The 19102-nt window shown below is 34.1% G+C and overlaps 2 protein-coding genes across 2 annotated transcripts; one reads left to right on the top strand and one right to left on the bottom strand.

Moving 5' to 3' along the window:
- Window positions 1–989: 989 nt before the first annotated feature.
- LOC122043660 lies at window positions 990–3095 on the top strand. Its single transcript, XM_042604264.1, has 3 exons — window positions 990–1092; window positions 2672–2777; window positions 2935–3095. Exons 1-3 carry the CDS (start codon window positions 1033–1035, stop codon window positions 3093–3095), a joined length of 327 nt encoding a protein of 108 aa, XP_042460198.1. The 5' UTR covers window positions 990–1032.
- A 5838-nt stretch (window positions 3096–8933) lies between these two features.
- LOC122043659 lies at window positions 8934–12072 on the bottom strand. Its single transcript, XM_042604263.1, has 6 exons — window positions 11840–12072; window positions 11659–11755; window positions 10919–11550; window positions 9860–10747; window positions 9666–9771; window positions 8934–9569 (listed from the first exon to the last, which is right to left on the bottom strand). The coding sequence occupies exons 1-6, from the start codon at window positions 12070–12072 to the stop codon at window positions 8934–8936; spliced, it is 2592 nt and encodes an 863-aa protein (XP_042460197.1).
- Between the last annotated feature and the right edge of the window lie 7030 nt (window positions 12073–19102).

Raw genomic sequence — 19102 nt, 5'->3', positions numbered from 1 at the left:
GTATGCATGTGCCCATCCATATCATTCTTCACCTTGAAGACCCACTTACACCCAATGAGTTTGATCCCTTCAGGTGGATCAACCAAAGTCCAAACTGTTAGAATGTATATTAAAAGCATAGCTTTTTGTAAACATTTATTTTAAATAAAGAATTACATTGGTCAAATGTCTACATTTATATGCTAAATGTAGTTGTTCAATTAATTTATATTATAGATAACATGGTGTGTGGTGTCATACACAGAAGATCATGTTATCAGTTTCTTATAAATTATAAATAGTAGCTCACGACTAAGATGGATAGGAACAAACCATTGGAATAGTCGTAGTGTAATTTGATATTTGTTTATCTTGACACTACAACAAAATCCTCATTCAACAACACTCAAACGATAATGGTTTTATGCCAAATCGTTGTCTTTTTACCTTTTAACAACGGATTTAACTAAAACCGTTGTCTTTAGAAATTTTTTTTGTTTACAACAATGGTTTTTAAAACCCGTTGTCTATTTATGTTTTTTTTTGTTACAACAACGGTTTTTAAATGCTACGACAACAATTTTTGAAAACTGTTGTCTATGTGTATTTTTTTTGGGGATTACGACAATGATTTTTGAAAACTGTTGTCTATTAAGTGTTGTTGAATATCATTGTTTTTTCCTTCGCAATTTTTTGCCGCCGTATTTTTTCTTTCCCTCTCCTCAAAATTTTTTGTCGCCCCCTTTACCTTCTTGATCCCTAAGCATTTTCGTTCAAACTATGATCTCTTCACCTACTTCACGTTTTTTTCCTCCTTCCTCTCCAAGCCCTAAACCTGCTGCCCCTTCTCCTTTCCTCTCTAAGCCCTAAACTCATCGCCCTTCACGACTCGTAGTGAACCAGTCGCGGGGAGGGAGAGAGATGGGCAACGGAGGCCACAAGCGTAGGAGCAACCAGGGGGGATCAGCAACGGAGGCTCCATGATCCAGAGGATGATGATGAAAAATCCCGGTGGAGGGGCTTTAACCATCCTCCTTGGCTAGCTTCAAATCCATGGAGAACGATGATGGAGTTTCTTTGGAAAGTGGCGAAAGAAGTCCTCTGCTGGATAAGGTGGCTCTCAGATCTCCTTTCCTACCGCTTTTTTCATTGTCGTTTTGTTCATGCTGATCATGAATAAAGATGGCAATTTAGCAATTAAATCTTGTTCCGACCTCTGAAGAAACTTGAATTTAATTTTTTTACTTGTTCTTATATGTTGGTAAATTCGCTAGTGGGCTCCTAAGAACCCTTTGCCATCTAGGGTTAATAAGTCCATTCCATGGTTGAAATTTCTATATTTTTCCTGCACTTTTGCTTCATCTATAGTCTGAGTTAGATCAGTATCGGCAAGAGAAGGCAATTTTACTGAGCAAACCAGACTGCCAACAAATGTATTTAACATCGATACTAATTGGTGTAACTTTTACATTTCTTTTTTTCCTTCAAGAGGGTTAACTTCTGGTCATGCATTTGGCACCTGGAATATTCCTCCAGTTATTGTCGATGAGGAATCCTTCAGATTGGAAAGGTATGCAATGCCTGGTTATCCCACTCTGATTTGCTTATCCTTGTGTGCATTGGCATGGCTCTCAGTACTCAATATTGAGGTTGCTCCTAAAAACCATTTCTGGAATACTACTATTCTAGTAGCATTTTCTCATCCTTATTTGACAGGGCGATTCTGTTCAAGTACTCGCACCGTATTTTATTGCTGGAAATTGGTTCCAAGTTATTTAGATCAAAATGTTCATTTTTTGCAAGATGAAAGTGGGAATGTGCCAGGATACTTAGGAAGGCTCTGCCACCCACAGTACATCTCCAAATGAAATAATTGATCATATAGCTTGCTTGTCCAGAAGTTACAACTAATATTGGAATCAAGTGTATCTGCTCATTTGCACTTGGAATATTACTGTATTTCCATAAGAAGCTTGTCATAGTTCTTAGATTGTGGGATTTTAGTTTTGATTGCGTGGGATTTTTGGTAAAAGAAAATGAGTTCCCTAGTAAATTCTATTACCAGTGGAGTGTTACGTGAAAGATGAATTAAGATTCATATAAGATCAAGAATATTATTATTTAGGATCACCTGACCCCTCATGCAAAGGGTATTGTACTGGTAAAGTTTCTCATAATTTAGGTCTAGAGATGACAATTTTTTATGAACTCGATTGAGGATTTGATTTTTGACCTGAATAATGGAAGGATTACCTGAATACCTGAATACATAATTAAATTATATATACAAATTATTACTTATTTTTGTTGGTATTTAATTTATTTTTGTTGAATATGATTAAATTAGGAGTAACATGTTTAATTATATATATAGAGAGAGGGGTTCGGAAAAGACCAGATTTAGTTTAAATATTGTGTCTAATATTCGGTTTAGTCCCAAACATTCGGTTTGGTCTCACATTGTCTGCACTTTTGTTAATAGATAGACTATTGCCGATACTGATCTAACTCGAACAATCCTAGCTACATCATTGTTTCCCTTTATGTATATTTGAAAAGTTAAACAAAATCATGCAATAGTATTTGGAGTGCTTTTAGTGTGACTAGATTCTAGAAGTATGATGATCTCGTATGGACTGGCAAAACGAGATACTAGTTCATTACTTACTAGTTACCTGGACACTCATTGTAGAGCCAATCATCAAGGCATTTTGAAGACAATGGTTCTGAGGAGATCGATGAAAGATATGAGCCACAAAGTGTAACTTCTATCTCCAAGGCATCACCAATAATCTTAGGTAAGTATCGATTATATTTTTCTCATACTTTATGTGATAGCCTTTGTCTTATCAAGGATACTAACAATATCTGGTAGTACATCCTATGAAAATTAATTGAACAATCATATATTCCTAAATACTTGAACATTAGTAATATGCTATGTTGATGTTGCAGCATTTTCGTTCCTGGAAGGTATTGCTTTCAATGGCATTGGCATAAACTTAGTTTTGTATCTTGGTTCTGTCCTTCATTGGCCTATTTCCTATGCAAACATACATAATCATAATACATTTTCATCCGTTGATTTATTTCACAATTTGGCTTCACAACTTTGATGTGTTGTATCCACTTTCTTCTTTCCTTGAACCTTTGTTGTTTCCATACCTTAATATTAGAAACTTTATTCATATATTGGTTTCGACCAAAACCTGCAGCCAGGTAGAACTCTAACTCATATGCCGACTTTGGCTGTTTAGGTTCTTTATGGTGTTGATTTTGACACTGGGGTTTTCAGTAGTGGCTTTCCCAAAGAGTTATCCTCTGCGAAGGTATAAACACTAGGGGATCAGTATATGAGTTCTGGATGGAATTTAAATAACTTCCCTCGGCTTCCGGGATCTGTTTTATATTTTGAAAGTGGAGACATTTCTGGTGTTCTAGTGCCATGGTTGTATGTTGGAATGTGCTTTTCCTCCTTTTGTTGGGTAAGATGGTATTTCTCAGATCACACACTCAGCAAATCCATAGCTTACATGTGGCATGAGGCTGCCATAGAATGGGCATCTAATAAACTTGCCTTAGAATTGGCATCTAATAAATTTGTACATTGCAAATGCATAATTCTTTACTTTCGACTTATAGGCTAATTGATGTTTCTTTTGTTAACAGCATGTGGAAGATCATCATCTATACTCATTAAACTATATGCACTGGGATCACTATGTGAAAATCGATAATAGACTTCGGATATTATCCGAAGTAATAGGTAGATATTTACCGAAGTAGACGCACGTGAAGTAAAAGGGTTATTTTTTTACTTCGGCACATGATTACCGAAGTCTATCACCGGTTCAAAACTGGTTCAAAATCGGACCGGTTTCGAAGTAAAAAAACCTTTATTACTTCATCAAGACACGTAAAATTACCGAAGTAGTTGATGATATATTACTGCAGAGGTAACATTGTCTAGCGAAGTTTAAAGAAGTTATGACTTCATAATTGTTTATATTATGGTGTAGTAAATAGTTAATATTACTTCTGCATATTTTAGCTGGATCGAAGTAATTGTTATTGTAATACTTCATCGTAGTATGGAAGTAGGAAAGCATATTTTACTACACTTCAACAATTTACATTAACGCAGTAATACATACAAACGACTTCAACAATTTTAATCAGTGACAAAGTAAATAGTTTCTTTAACTACGACAATATTTAAATATACCGAAGTCTTATGTATTGTATTACTTCATCATTTTTATTTATAGTATCGAAGTAGTTGACTATATTTTACTACAATACAAATTTAATTGACAAAAGTGTATATCATAATATTTTGCTATAACACAATAATTTTCATCACCAAAATTGAACAAATATATCACAAATATCTGTCAAATACAATTCAAAAGTGTATTCATAAAAGAAATGTTTAAGCATAACCCAAAAACTTTTGTATCCATAAATCTCTAAATACAATCTAAACTTTATATCATAGCCTACACTTAGGCACCCACATAGAAATAGACAAATTCGCTCCATTCACTTATGACTTCATCATACTGAGATTGATTGTAATACTGTTTGTTTTTTGATGCTGCAAACTGAATCATTAACAAAAATTTGAGGATCAATGAAATATAACTTAATATTTTATAAAGAAAATATTTCATAAAGAAGAAATTCACCTTTCTCTCCAATTGTGGATATTCATCTAAGACTATCTCTTTCATGTACCGCATCACACAATATCCACATTCAACACCACCATTTTGTTTAAGATTACCCTAATGAAATTGAAAATGTAATGCAAGAAGTCACAATCCAAATAATAAGAATTATTAATTGATGTCTAAATACATAGTCACAATACATACTGTCAATTGTTTAAAACCTGGTCCTTTTGAAATACCCCTTGATGCATTGTATATCTTGACCCCACTACATTGTAAAAATAGAAAATTAGTTTTTTAACCTATAATGAATTGAATGCATTCAAAATTAGCATAAGTTATGACTTACTTGGTCACAATAGTTTGCCAAGCATGATCTCGGTTCCTGTTACTCAAAGAGTCCAATAAATATATCATATTCTTATCTTCATTAATTATAGTCAAGATCCAATGGTACCTGCAAAAAAAAAATAAATAATTAAAATCTTACCCAGTGTTATATGGGATGAAGCATATGTTATCTCTGTTCGATGCTCCCAACTGAGCAGCAATATGTTGTGATAATTTACTACCTTCTTCACCCACACCGCATGTAGGTATGTGACCAGGATCCACAAATGACACATACTCAGCTCTATTTTCTTTCTTCATGTATTTGAAAGGTAACTGCAAGGTATTAATTGCAAGGTAATGGCAAAGTAATGAAAAATCTAAATATACCCCATGTAAACCAAAACAAAAGCATGTGAACAAATATTGTGAACAAAGCAAAGCATGTGAACAAATATTGTGAACAAAGCAAAGCATGTGAACAAATATTGTATTTAACACATAACATACCCCATGTAAATCAAAATGTGTCTGGCACCTATCTCTTTCATCTCCATAAAGTGTAAGATATCTTCTCTTAGCAACCATACACTTTTAGGACGTCCAAACATAGCTTCATCAAATTCTATGTGTATGCTCTCATCTTTAGGCATCAATCTGATAACATACGAGTGGATATACTTGCATGCCATCGGTAAAGTTTTCTCAATTTCCTTGTACTTGTCCTGATCACCATGAACATCCGAAGGAGCAAATGATTGATGTTGTACATTCTTCTGCAATATGTTAAAATATTCAAATGAGTATTCAAATGATTAAGGTTTTTTCCAATACCAACTTTTCAAGAAAATTGAAAGTACCTTCTTCGTTGGAAAAATTACCAACTCTTTAGGCCAAGCAACAATTGTTCCAACAGCATCATTGACGATTGTTGGTCCAGACTGAATTGGGATTGGAAGCTCTGCTTCTTCATCTAAGACAACATCAATAGATACCTTGAAATTCCCTTCCCCAAGTGGAACATGATGAATCAGTATATTTGGGCCTCCTTCTGATAGTATTGTACCATATGCCACCACATTTTCACGTTGCTTGACAGCCAAGTTACATTTTTTCCCCTTTAAGAACAATAAGAAATTGTATATAAATATCTGAATTTGAAAGAAAAATAACTTTGACATAAAATTAAGAATTATAGAACCTCCAAGTTTGAAGTGCCATATTCATAAACCTCCACATCATCTCTCCATCTTGGGTCGTTCATGTTTGAGGACTTGTTTGATATCACAACCTCACAAGTTTGATTATCAATGACCTGAGCAAGTTGAGCCTTTAATTTCTCTACTTCAGCCTTCAAGCTCTTATTCTCCTCTGATTGCTCTTTGAAGTTATCGATCGAATCCTTTGGGACTGATTCCCTTTTCTTTCTTTCAGTTTTAAAGTAGAGTTGAGGTTTTACACATCCTCCCATGCCTCTAACCCGTCCATAGTGTTCTGGATTTCCTAAGGCAGTAGTTAACACATCATTCATCCCAGAAGATTTGAACTCTCCTTTGACTTTCTTTTCCAACAAGTCATCCTACAATATGAGATTGTAACATATCAATCCAAAAATTCGAATATTATTTAGCAAGACAATATGAAAATTAGATTAAAAAAAATATTTATAATTTTTTCAGCGACTTCTGCTATTTCCATATTTGTTATGTTACCAGATTTGTCCTCGCGAGCTTTACGCCAAAGTATTGATCTATCAACTTCCTCATTTTCAGCAATTAATTTTTTCTCCCTCTATAATTCCAAAAATGATTAGTTACATAATATTAAATACTTGCTTGAAAATGACAAATACAATGTTTCGAAGCTTACCAATTCAGCCTCTAACCCGATGTAACCCTTGCGAGACAGTCTGTGATGGTATTTATAATGCATCGTTCGTTCTTTTTGCTTTTTATGAATAACCTACATTGAAGATACATTCATATGCAAAAGATATATATATATATATATATAAACTTGTAAGCAAACAATCTATATTCCAAAGAATTGCAAATGCAAATGAATAAATATTACTGTAAGCAAACAAACATAATATACTATAAGCAAACAAACATTTCAAACAAACATACTATACTATAATGTAAGCAAACAAACATACTATACTATAATGTTTGTTTGCAGGTGTAAGCAAACAAACATTTCAAACAAACAAACTTTAACCATGAGTTGCTGCAATCCGAAGAGTTGCTACAATTAGAAGTAATAGGCAAACTTACTTGCTGCAAACAAAGTATAAAACATGAAGTAAGGAACTTAATTACAATCTGAAGTAAGGAACTGAAGGAACTTATACTATGAAGTAAGGACCTTCATGAAAACACATGAGAAAATTCCAGCCCCTTCTAAGCTACCAAAAATTCCAGAAATTCCATAAGAAAAGGAACGGTGAAGGGAGAAATGTGAAGTTGGATTGGGAAGGGAAGGCAGCCCCTTCTAAGCTACCAAAAATTCCAGAAATTAACACTAATTGTAGCTGCCAAAATACCAATTTAAGAGAGACACAATGCAGATCAACAAATACGTATGCTTTCAACAAATGCAAATCAACAAATGCAGTAAATGCAGGATTTTCTTCTCCAGTAAATGCAGTAAATCAGATGGATTACAGATGGATAAACTTTGTAATATATGCAAATCAACAAATACGTATGCTTTCAACAAATGCAAATCAACAAATGCAGGATTTTCTTCTCCAGTAAATGCAGTAAATTCCAGAAGTTGGTTCTCCAGTAAATGCAGTAAATGCAGGATTTTGAACTTGCAAATGCAAACGAACAAACAACACTATACTGTAAAAAAGTTGCTACAATCCTTAACACCATTACGTATGCTTTCCCTAACACCATGAGTACGTACCTCCCATGATGGATGAAGTCTCTCATCTACAAATGCTTTCCAAACTGCTTTTGGGATCTGATATTGACTAGGTGGAGAACTCAATTTTTCAGGATTGTCTTTATTTGGCCAAACAAATCTGCTAGTGAGTTTATTTTTAAAATCTCGCCACTTTTGAGATGCTGAATTCATCACAGCAGTCTCACTTTGTGGTGTTAATTCGAACACATTCTGCAACACAAAAAATTAGTTAATACTATTAATAGAGAAGTTTAATAGAAATAAAAAAAATAATAGACATACAAGCTGGATAATTATACAACTAATATGACAAGAATTGATTAAATAAAACAATGATAGCTATATGACAAGAATGGATTAAATAAAACATTCTTCACTAACTAGATTAAATAAAACATTCTTCGCTACATGACAGCAGAGAGTTGAAAGCTAACTTGATTTGAGATTGTATGTATTTATTAATCTTACCGAAATCTCTTCCCACAATTTTTGTTTTATATTTTCTGGGACAGTAGGCCAAGACTTTATGTTGATTGGCACCATGGTTCTAGCAACAGAGCCAATATACGATTGTAATGCCTTTCCATTTGCATTGTATAATGGTCGGCCCATGTCATCATAATCAATCTTCGCTTTTTTCCCCCATCTTGCAGCTGCAGTAAGTTTACACATTGATGTAGGACCTCGTTTGTTCTTCTGCACATCGACAGAATGTTCTTCTCTATCAGTAACTTCATGTACCTCTGTATCAGCTACACCATGTAGCTCAGCATCAACTACTCCATGTATCTCCTCAACTGCTACTACTTGTTTTTTACGACCCATCGAGTATTATCTGCATAAGAACATCAATGAAACCACTATTAAAATTGGTACAATAACATAAACATGACATATATAATCATAATAGCAAAAATATAAATAAATAGCAACACAAGTACAAACATAACATACAATTGCATAACATAATTTTTTAAAGTGCATAAAGCATTCCTTTATGTTCATAACATAAACATTACACAAAAATTTAAAACATCATTTTTTCTTTTTTGTGACCCAAACACCCTCAATTTCTGATCTAATATATCTTTCATGTGCAGGAATGCAATGAGTATCAACATCATCAATTGGCCTAGAATCAGGAATACTGCTCCAATTGTCATCAGCATCTCCCTCATAACATCTATTTGGAACTGGAAGCACAATTGACCACCCCTTTGTTAATGGGTCATCAATATAAAAGACTTGGTTGACTTGACTTGCAAGCACAAATTCGTCATTCTTGTGTCCTCGTTTGTTTAAGTTGACTAAGGTGAGGCCACATTCATCATTGTTGATTATTCCTTTGTCATTTGCAACCCACGCACATTTGAAAAGAGGAACTTGAAATTGATGATAGTCTAATTCCCATATTTCTTCAATCACTCCATAGAAAGACACATCAGCTAGCAAGGGATTCTTATCTTTAGCACTACATACAAGCATAGTGTTGGCAACTAAAGAAACCCCACTGTTTTGGCAAACTCTGTCATCATCTCGCGCCTTTGTTTGGTATAAATTACCATTGATCACATAACTATTATACTTAATGATTTGTGCACGCGGTCCATGGGCCAACCATGTTAATGTCGATGTTGTTCCACCATTACAACTGTCAATTTCAGCAGCCACCTAACATGTATTCAATTTGAATATGGTGATTAAAAATAGTAGATATAAGTTGTTTAGCACAAATGATATTAAAAACTTGATGAATCTAATACCCACCTTTGCACGAAACCAATCAATAAACCTCTTGTTGTGAGCATCTTGTATCCACCTTTCATCTTTCTCTTTTTTGGGAAACATTGATTTCAAAAAAGTTTTATGTTCACTGTAGAAGTATTAATATGTAAATTTAAGTGAGACATTATATAATCTCATTTATGTATGCAAAATTATAAATAATACAACACACTTACATTATATAGCAAGATACTTCTTCCATATTTTCTAGCACAGTCAAATGTGCTTGTTGCAGATCAACTTGTTGCACTAAAATTGGTGTGATGCATGCTTGGAAGCCAGAACCATTTGCTTTCGGGTCTCGAATTGATTGAGGAACTCCAATAGGATCAACGTCATTGAGGTATTCTGAACAAAATTCAATTGCTTCTTCTGCTAAATATCTCTGAACAATGCAACCTTCAGGATGTTTTCGACTGCCTACATAACTCTTAAGCACCTTCATGCATCTTTCAAATGGATACATCCATCTAAAGTAAACTGGTCCACATAATCGGACTTCTCGAACAAGATGGACAGTTAAGTGAAGCATGATATCGAAGAAAGATGGGGGGAAATATTGCTCCAATAAGCATAGTGTAACAACCAAGTCAAATTGCAACTTATCTAACTTGCCTAAATCTATAACTTTGCAACAAATATCTTTGAAGAAAAAGCATAATCTTATGATGGCATATCTAACATGTTTTGGCAGCGCATCACGTATAACTATTGGCAAGAAATGTTGCATTAAAACATGGCAATCATGGGATTTCAAGCTAGTCAACTTCAGCTGATCCATGCACACAATATTATTCATGTTTGAAGAGAAACCTTCTGGAACTTTTATATCCTTTAACGACTTGCACACTTGTAACTTTTCTTTTTTTGTGAATGAGCACGCAGCAAAAGGAAGATATGTTCTCTTCTCCCTAACTATAGGTGTTAATTCAGGTCTAATTCCCATCTCAACCATGTCCAACCTAGCTGCCACATTATCCTTGGTTTTTCCTTTAACATTCATCAAAGTATTAATGAGGGATTCAAATACATTTTTCTCAATGTGCATAACATCAAGACAATGTCTTACATGCAAGTGTTTCTAGTAAGGAATATTAAAAAAGATTGACTTCTTCTTCCAACATTTTCTGAAATTTATTGCTTCTAGATCATTTTCTTCTATATTGACTTCTAACTTATTAGCCTTTGCATGCTTTTTTTTCCCTCTCACACTTATCTTCTTTCCAAACTCACACCTTATGTCAGAAAGTTTCTCAAACAACTTAATCCCAGATAATGGTCTAGTTGCTTCTCCAAGTTCTTCCATGCCATTAAACTCCTTCATTTGCCTACGATAGGGATGAAACCGTGATAGGAATCGTCTATGGCCCGCAAATGACATTTTCTTCCCATTTTCCAAGTGCCTTGCATAAGTATCTTCTCCACATACTGGACATGCATAATAACCATGTGTAGTACATCTACTAAGGTTACCGTAGGCAGGAAAATCATTGATAGTCCATAATAAGACTCCTTTAAGAGTGAAGAACTCCCTTCGATAAGCATCATAGACTCCATCAACTCCTGCCCACAATTGTTGCAAATCTTCAACTAACACCTCCAGATAGACATCAATATCGTTTCCAGGCTGCTTAGGCCCTGAAATGAGCATAGTTAGCATAATGTATTTCCTCTTCATGCACATATTGGGAGGTAAATTATAGTTAACCAACATAATTGGCCAACAGCTGTACCGACTACTAAGGTTGCTATGAGGATTAATGCCATCAGCTGCAAGTGCTAGACGAAGATTTCTTGGCTCACTTTCAAAGTCGGGCCACATATGATCCACCAACTTCCACGATGGTGAATCAACTGGATGACATAACTGACCAACAACTCTTGTAGAATCTGCATGTCATGTTAAATTTCTTGAGGTATCTAAAGATTTAAACATGCGCTTAAATCTTGGTATGGGAGGGAAATACCAAACCACCTTAGCAGGAACACCTTTCTTCTCAACCTTGTTTTTGGTTATCTTCCACTGTGACAAGCCACATTTAGGGCAGCTTACGCAGCTTTTATATTGCTTCCTATAAAGAATGCAATCATTTGAACAAGCATGAATCTTTTCATGAGTCAACGACAAACAACTCAACGTCTTTTTTACATCATACATTGAGGACGGTAGATTGTGATTATTTGGCAACATATCCCCAAAATCCAATAGTAAATCTGAAAATAAAGCATCACTCATTCCATGCCTTGCTTTGGTATTGTACAATTTCACAAGTGCACTCAATTTTGTGTAACGTTGACATCCCTTGTACAGTGGCTTCTCTGATTCCTCTAAAAATTTCATAAATTCTTCAGGGTTTTCTGTATAGTTATCATAGGCTGCCTCACACATATGAGCGGTTTCAAAATTGTCATAATCATTATTAATTGTCTCCTGGTTGACACTCTGTTTTACTTTATCATCTTTGGCGAGCTCACCATGCCAAATCCAATTCACATAATTTTGACTAAAACCATGGAAATAAAGATGCTCTGAAATGGACTTCACTGATCCTTTTTTAAGATTGATACATTTGCAACAAGGACAATGAATATCATTGGAGTCAATATTAGGATTCTGTAAACAATATCTAATGAACTGTTCCACACCCTCCTCATACTGTTTGGACCTTCTATCCAAGTATATCCAAGATTTATCCATTTAAATCAAGCAAAATCTACAAACAAATAGGTCAAAATTAAAAGATATTAAAGTGAATAAACAAAAGTTAAAACTACATGTAGTTCAAAATGTAAAACCTATGGAATTTTAATTTATAAATCCTAATGCAAGAATTAAGAAGAGACAATTCAAAGAGGTAGTTTATCAAATAGAACTTTGTCCTTTTTTCTTAAACTTATTATTATTATTATTATTATTATTATTATTATTATTATTATTATTATTTTGCACAATCGATTTATATAGTTTTTGGGATGTAGAGTTATGGACTTAATTGATTTTTTTTTTTTATTGATTTATTGCTGCTCAGCAGTGGACGTGTCTAACAATGATAGTGAAAGAGACCTAATTCATCAGAACAATGAAGAGATTGTAAGGAAGGAATTAGGGTTGGATTGGATGCTAAAATCCACAGATAAGATGATAGAGAATAGCTATGAACATGATGTGAAGGAAGAAACTCAAAAGCATGAAGCTGTTGAGGTGATTTCAGGACTTAGTCTAATGCCCTCCTTTTGCAAGGGTTTTAGAATTATTATTTTATCAACTCAACTGGTTTAAACTTTAATTGTATATCATACTTATGAAATTACTATTATTAACATATTATTGATACAATAATTACTAAATGTCAAGGTCTTTAGTAACGGAAGGTACGACATGGAAGCTAAGGCAGATGTCAAGAAAAGACCGAATTAATATAACATCGGATTCTACAAATGAGATTTCAAAGGGCATGATCTACGGGGGAAATGTTATGGGGAAAATATCCACTAAGTCAATGGAAGGAATGCTTGTGAAGCAACAAAGCACACCAGAGTAAACAAATACTTTCTTAAGATATCAATAGAGAGTCAATCCTATTGTGACACATGTTAAACAAAATTAAAGCAATATAAAATAGTTGGATCTGCGAACGGACAAGCAACATCTAATCTCACAGCATTAATCAAGCCATTTACCCTAAGCCCCACCATCCACCTTAATCCTTCATCATATGCAAACTGTCATCTCTTTGAGACACTCTGTTTGAACCATGATCAACTTGTTTCTGATTCATGCAATAAACTTGGGATCACAGGATTTAACCATCAAGATAAGACAATCTTTTAAGTCCTAACACTTCTAGAGAAAAACATCACAATAGAATAACAAGCTTTCAATTTTTTTTTTTGCCACGAATAGGGAAAAACACAAGATCAGAAAAATTGGGAAGATTGACAAGAGGATCTCACCAACAAATTGCTAAGATCTTGAAGATTAACAAAAGAAGAGTTTCAATCTAGAAGAAAACAAATACAATACTAGTAAAAGAGGATCTTACAGTGGAATCGAGCGGCGAGCACAACCCTAGCACTGTCGTGACAACCCTAGCACTGTCGCGTCACTGAAGAACACAACCCTAGCCTATCGGGTTGATGAAGAAGAAGGAAACCTAGCAGGTCGTGTTGATGAAGAAGGAAATCGTCGAACAGAAGAGGAAATCGTCGCGTTAAACCCTAAACCTGTATGTCGCGTCGGGAAGAAAAAGTCACGAAGAAAAGAAGTCGGGAACAAAAGTCGGGATGAGAAACATAATAAAGCTAGGGGTTTAGTACCGTGGAGATTAGTTGGGTTGAAAAAATTAACCGGTTTAACTCATGTTTTAATTGGTTCAAACTTATTACTTCATCATTTAAAATTATAAATTTTATTTTGACACTTATTACTTCATCGAATACATATTACGAAGTAAATCCTCGCTTAAAATTATATATGAAACCCACTTTTTTTAATTTATGAAGTCTAAAATAATATTTACTATGCCAATTTTATTATCGAAGTATATTAGCATATATTACTTCGTAATTAACAATTGCCGAAGTAACTAGTAGCGAAGTATATAATCAAAATTCACATAGTGGATGCACCAAAAATATGGTATGGAGTCGCAGGGAAAGATGCCTTAAAATTAGAGGAAGCTATGAAAAAAATATGCCAGATTTGTTTGAATAACAATCGGACTTGCTGCACAATCTTGTATGTATATGTTTGGTTATTGTAATCCTATTACGATAATATTCATTCCTTTTTTATGCACTGTTATAAGCGTGTTTTATTTTAAATGTATCTGTTAATGAAATTAAAACTTGGAAATATTTTTAAACATCTAGTTTCTGTGCTAGAATATCTCTTTTTACTAATCCTTCTTTTATCAGGTGACACAATTTTGACCTTCTCTTTTAAGGTTGGAAGGTGTACCTGTATATCGTTGTGTTCAAAATGAAGGAGAATTTGTTCTCACGTTCCCACGAGCATATCATTCTAGTTTCAATTCTGGATTCAACTGTGAGGAGGCTGTAAATGTGGCTCCTGTTGATTGGCTGCTCCATTGCATTGGAGGGTAATGTATAGTGCATGTTTTATATAGACTTGCTCCAAATCAAAAATATGTGGTCTTCTGAATTTTCTCTATAACATGCATGCCTATTTTCCTTAGTTATCTTTTCTCAGGAGATGGTACTAATGCAACTGATTATATATCTTTTCTCAGGAGATGATACTAATGCAACTAATGCAATCTTGAAATTTGGTCCGATTAAACATCAATTACATTTCATTTCTTTTAAGTTCAAAGTTTTTTATATTACATGTCTCATGTTCAAATAAAATTTATTCCAATACAAAGAAATTTAACAAAATTAATCAATGTGATGAGAAATTCAACTTGTTCAAGACTTTCTTTTAGAAAGCTCGCTGTCACGATTGCAACCATTTGATACTTTATGAAGTTGGTTAAGAATCATGTAGTTTTCATTAACAAGTTAATTAAGAAGTTCTGTTTGTAATGCTGAGGACTTGAATTGTAGAGCAATCACCTTGAAAACATCTGAGTATAAGCTTGTTGAATCTAGTTCACAATTGTAGTTGTTTACCTTTTCTCTCCTTTATTTACCTTAATTGGCTTTTTTACTCCATTTATCAGTTTGTCGATAACACAACTTTGAGTTGTATTTCTACTTTGTTCAAGATGATACTGCCTTTGAGAAGCAGAGTGCTCTTTTTGCTTTAGCAGTTTCTGATATAGTTCTAATAAACATGTAAGTTCATTTTCATTATGCGTCAAACGCTACCTTTGTCTAGAACAAGGGTGAGCATTTGCCTCTATGATATAGGTGGTGCCATGATATTGGTTGAGAACAAGTGGTAAACAAGTCTCTTTTAAAGACAGTCTTCCAGGTTATCTTTTATTATCTTACTCTTATTCCCATCTTACAACACTTTTTTACATATACTTTTAATTTGAGTTTTGCTTAGTTGCTTTTGTTTACTTCATGACAGGTGATGTTGAGACTGTTTAGTCCTCATAAGACCACTCTATTGTATGTTATATGAGATAAAACAAGGGTGAGCATTTTCATATGTGCATTTTTCACTTCCGATTGGAGACTCCTAATCCAATGAAAATGAGTATTCATGTGCATTTTTATATGTTGAGATCTCCTGGTGCCTTATCAAAGGGCTGGAAAGATTGAACTTTTGATGGAGCTGGTGTGGGAAGATTGGATTTATTATGGAATTGATGATCAACAATGTTGGAAAAGGTTGATATGGAAGAATCAACAAGTGAGAAAGAGGAGTCCAATGAAATTCTACAAGTTGAAGATTGTGATGAGGCTTGGGTTGACAATAATTACTTGCAATCCTACATGACATGAACCACCATCACAAGTTTCTAGTATTTTGACTATTGTTCATTAGTTGTAAATGGAGTTTATTTGTTTATTTGTATTGGGATAAATTTTATTTGAATATTAGACATGTTTCTTCTTTTGTGATTGTAATTCTTATATAAGTAACATTTTGAATGACATTGATGTGGAGAATATTCTTTCTTTTGTGATTATGATTCTTTATTATATATTTATATTGAAATATACTATATTAATATTAAAAGATAATAATTTAAAAGACAATGGTTTAAAACCGTTGTTGTTGTCTATCACCCTCAAAGACAACGGTTAAAAACCGTTGTCGTAGTCCCAAAAATGGTTGTAACTATAGTAAAATGCTCTAAACAACAACGGTTTTAAACCATTGTCTTTTCATTCAAAAACAACGGTTTAAAACCGTTGCAAAACTGTTGTCTTTTCATTCAAAGACAACGGTTTAAAATCGTTGTCGTAGCCCCCCACTTTTAACAACACTGTCAATTACAACAGTTTTAAAGGGCCTACGACAACGATTTTTAACCGTTGTCTTTTAATATTTTTGTTGTAGTGTGACTATAAAATTACACTAGTATACTCTGAGTGTATTGAGCAGGACCATTTAAGGTAGTTTCTTTTTACACTGACTGCATAAAAGAACAAGACTTTTGTTATTATGGAAATGTGTGCTCTTCATCCTGATATAATAACAATCACATATATTTATCAGTGGATGAGATTTAGTTCGATAAATCAATAGGCCTGATAAGTTGAAATATAATATTATTTATAGTGTGTGTTGTTGATTATAAAAGGAAACTGTGTCCTACAATCTAGGTTGATGATATCCCCAAGAGGAGCTCATAAGGATTATCATGTAAGCCCTGCAGGTGGACTTAGTCCGACATGACAATAAGGTTAAGTGGTACTACTCTTGGAGTTAGATATTAATTAAGTGAGTCGTCAGTAACTCATTTAATTAGTGGACATTCGATATCTTAAACACAAGGAGATTAACACACTCATGATAAGAAGGAGCCCATATAGTAATATGAGATTGGTGTGGTAGTTCAATAATAACTCTTTAGTGATATGAGTTATTATTGATGAACTCGAGTTGGGTGTTCGGGGCGAACACGGGAAGCTCAAGTTCATCAGGAGATCAAAACCAATTCCTCCTCTCGGTCCCTGTTGTAGTCTCTTATTTATAAAGTCGTATACCCACCTAAACCGAACTTCTTGCCCACCTTAAGGTGGTCGGCCAAGCCTAACTTGGATCCCAAGCTAGGGACGGCCAAACCAAGGAGAGATGGGTTCAAGTGGTGGTCGGCCCTAGCTTGGGGCCCAAGTAGGTGGCCGACCACAATAAAAATAAAAGGGATTTTAATTTTAAAATTTTTCCTTATGTGGAAGCCTTGATTTAAAAGAGAGTTTTAAAATTAAAATTTTCCTTTTATAGTTTCTACAAAGGATTAAGAGAAAGGTTTGATATCTTTCCTTATTTGTAGTTAAAAGGAAGATTTTAATTTTGGAGAAAACTTTCCTTTTTGTAATCATCCACATGTTTTAATAGAGATATTTTAATTTATAAAAGTTTCCTTTTATAACTAACCATGAAGGGAATTTTAAAAGAGAAATTTTTATTTAAAAAATTTCCAAAAACAAATTAGAAAGTTTTAATTTTGTGTTTAAAACTTTCCTTATTTGGAGGACTTGTAGGGGCCGGCCATAAGATGGATTAAGAGAAAATTTTAATTAAAATTTCCTTATTAGCCATTGATAAGGAAAATAAGGATATTTTAATTATGTTTAAAACTTTCCTTATTTACCAAGACCAAAGAATATAAAAGAGAGGATAGAGGTGCCTCACCTTACAATACATATCTATTATTCCTCTCTTCTCTTCCTTGGTGGTGGCCAGCCCTCATCCTTCCTCTCCTCCTTTTCTTCTTCTTTGGTAGCCGGCAGTATCAACTCTTGGGGAGATTTTGGTGGCTGGATTTAGCTTGGAGAAGAAGTAGAGAAAGGAGGCTTTGTTTCTTAGCATCCCTTCGAGCTTGGTTGGTGACCGAAGTTCTTCATCTCAAGGAGATTGTTGGTGGCCGAAACTTGCAAGGAGAAGAAGGAGGCTTGGGTGGATTCTCATCTCAATAGATCGTCATGAACACGACGTTCAAGATAAGAAGAGGAATATGACAGAAGATCGTGAAGTCTATAAGCTACAAAAGGTATAACTAGTTATTAGTTTCCACATCATAACTAGGTCATTCTTTTGTTTAGATATTGAAGTACCAAATACAAGAGGCTAACTATTCTAGGCTATCGAATTTATGTTTCGATTTTGTATTTCTTTTGTTTTTCAATCTTTTGATTCGATTGTTCTTAATGGTTAAACCTAGGGTTACTATAAGGAGATTAAATATTGATTTTCATTGAAAGGCTTTGTCTAGGAAGTGGTGGATGATCTCATACCCAAGAAAGCCTAGTGCCTCGCCATGTTTAACCTGGAAGCCGATCTCTGAAATAAATATTTAATCAAATTTGTAACATAGGTGGATTTGGATTAATAATGTTAAGCATCGTTTGCAATCCAAGTCTAAACCTCTAAGAACAGATAAGTTGAATTTGGAATCAATAATGTTAAGTTCTATTTGCGATTCCAAATTTAATTTCTAAAGAACACAATAGGTTGTTAGGAAAGGTTCAGGACTTGTACAAAATTTTTGTACAGGGAAATCGGTATGATATTTCGAGTAGCAACCAACATATACTTGGTTAGTGTATATGGATTTCATTTTGGATTTTATTGCCTCTAGCCATTTCTCAAATATGGGTCCTGTACAGCTTCTTGATAAGATGTAGGCTCGTTGAGACCAACTAGCACTACATCACTATTTTCGGACGAGAGAAAAGAATATCTATCAGGTTGATGACGGGTCCTATCAGTGCTGCGTAGAGATTGTGCTACTTGAACAGGTTATTGTTCTACAACTTTTTGTGGTGTAACAAAA

This window comes from Zingiber officinale, chromosome 2A (assembly GCF_018446385.1).
Source record: "Zingiber officinale cultivar Zhangliang chromosome 2A, Zo_v1.1, whole genome shotgun sequence".
NCBI lineage: Eukaryota > Viridiplantae > Streptophyta > Magnoliopsida > Zingiberales > Zingiberaceae > Zingiber > Zingiber officinale.
This window is presented reverse-complemented; position numbering and strand designations above follow the sequence as displayed.

Excerpts from the sequence above, each read along its gene's own strand:
- LOC122043660 (XM_042604264.1), top strand. The coding sequence starts at position 1,033 with ATGGAGAACGATGATGGAGTTTCTTTGGAAAGTGGCGAAAGAAGTCCT. Across the intron at positions 1,093-2,671 it reads GAAGTCCTCTGCTGGATAAG|AGCCAATCATCAAGGCATTT; the intron begins GTGGCTCTCAGA and ends CACTCATTGTAG. Across the intron at positions 2,778-2,934 it reads GGCATCACCAATAATCTTAG|CATTTTCGTTCCTGGAAGGT; the intron begins GTAAGTATCGAT and ends TTGATGTTGCAG.
- LOC122043659 (XM_042604263.1), bottom strand. The coding sequence starts at position 12,072 with ATGTGTGAGGCAGCCTATGATAACTATACAGAAAACCCTGAAGAATTT. Across the intron at positions 10,748-10,918 it reads GAGAAACTTTCTGACATAAG|ACATTGTCTTGATGTTATGC; the intron begins GTGTGAGTTTGG and ends CTTGCATGTAAG. Across the intron at positions 9,772-9,859 it reads GAAGTATCTTGCTATATAAT|TGAACATAAAACTTTTTTGA; the intron begins GTAAGTGTGTTG and ends ATACTTCTACAG.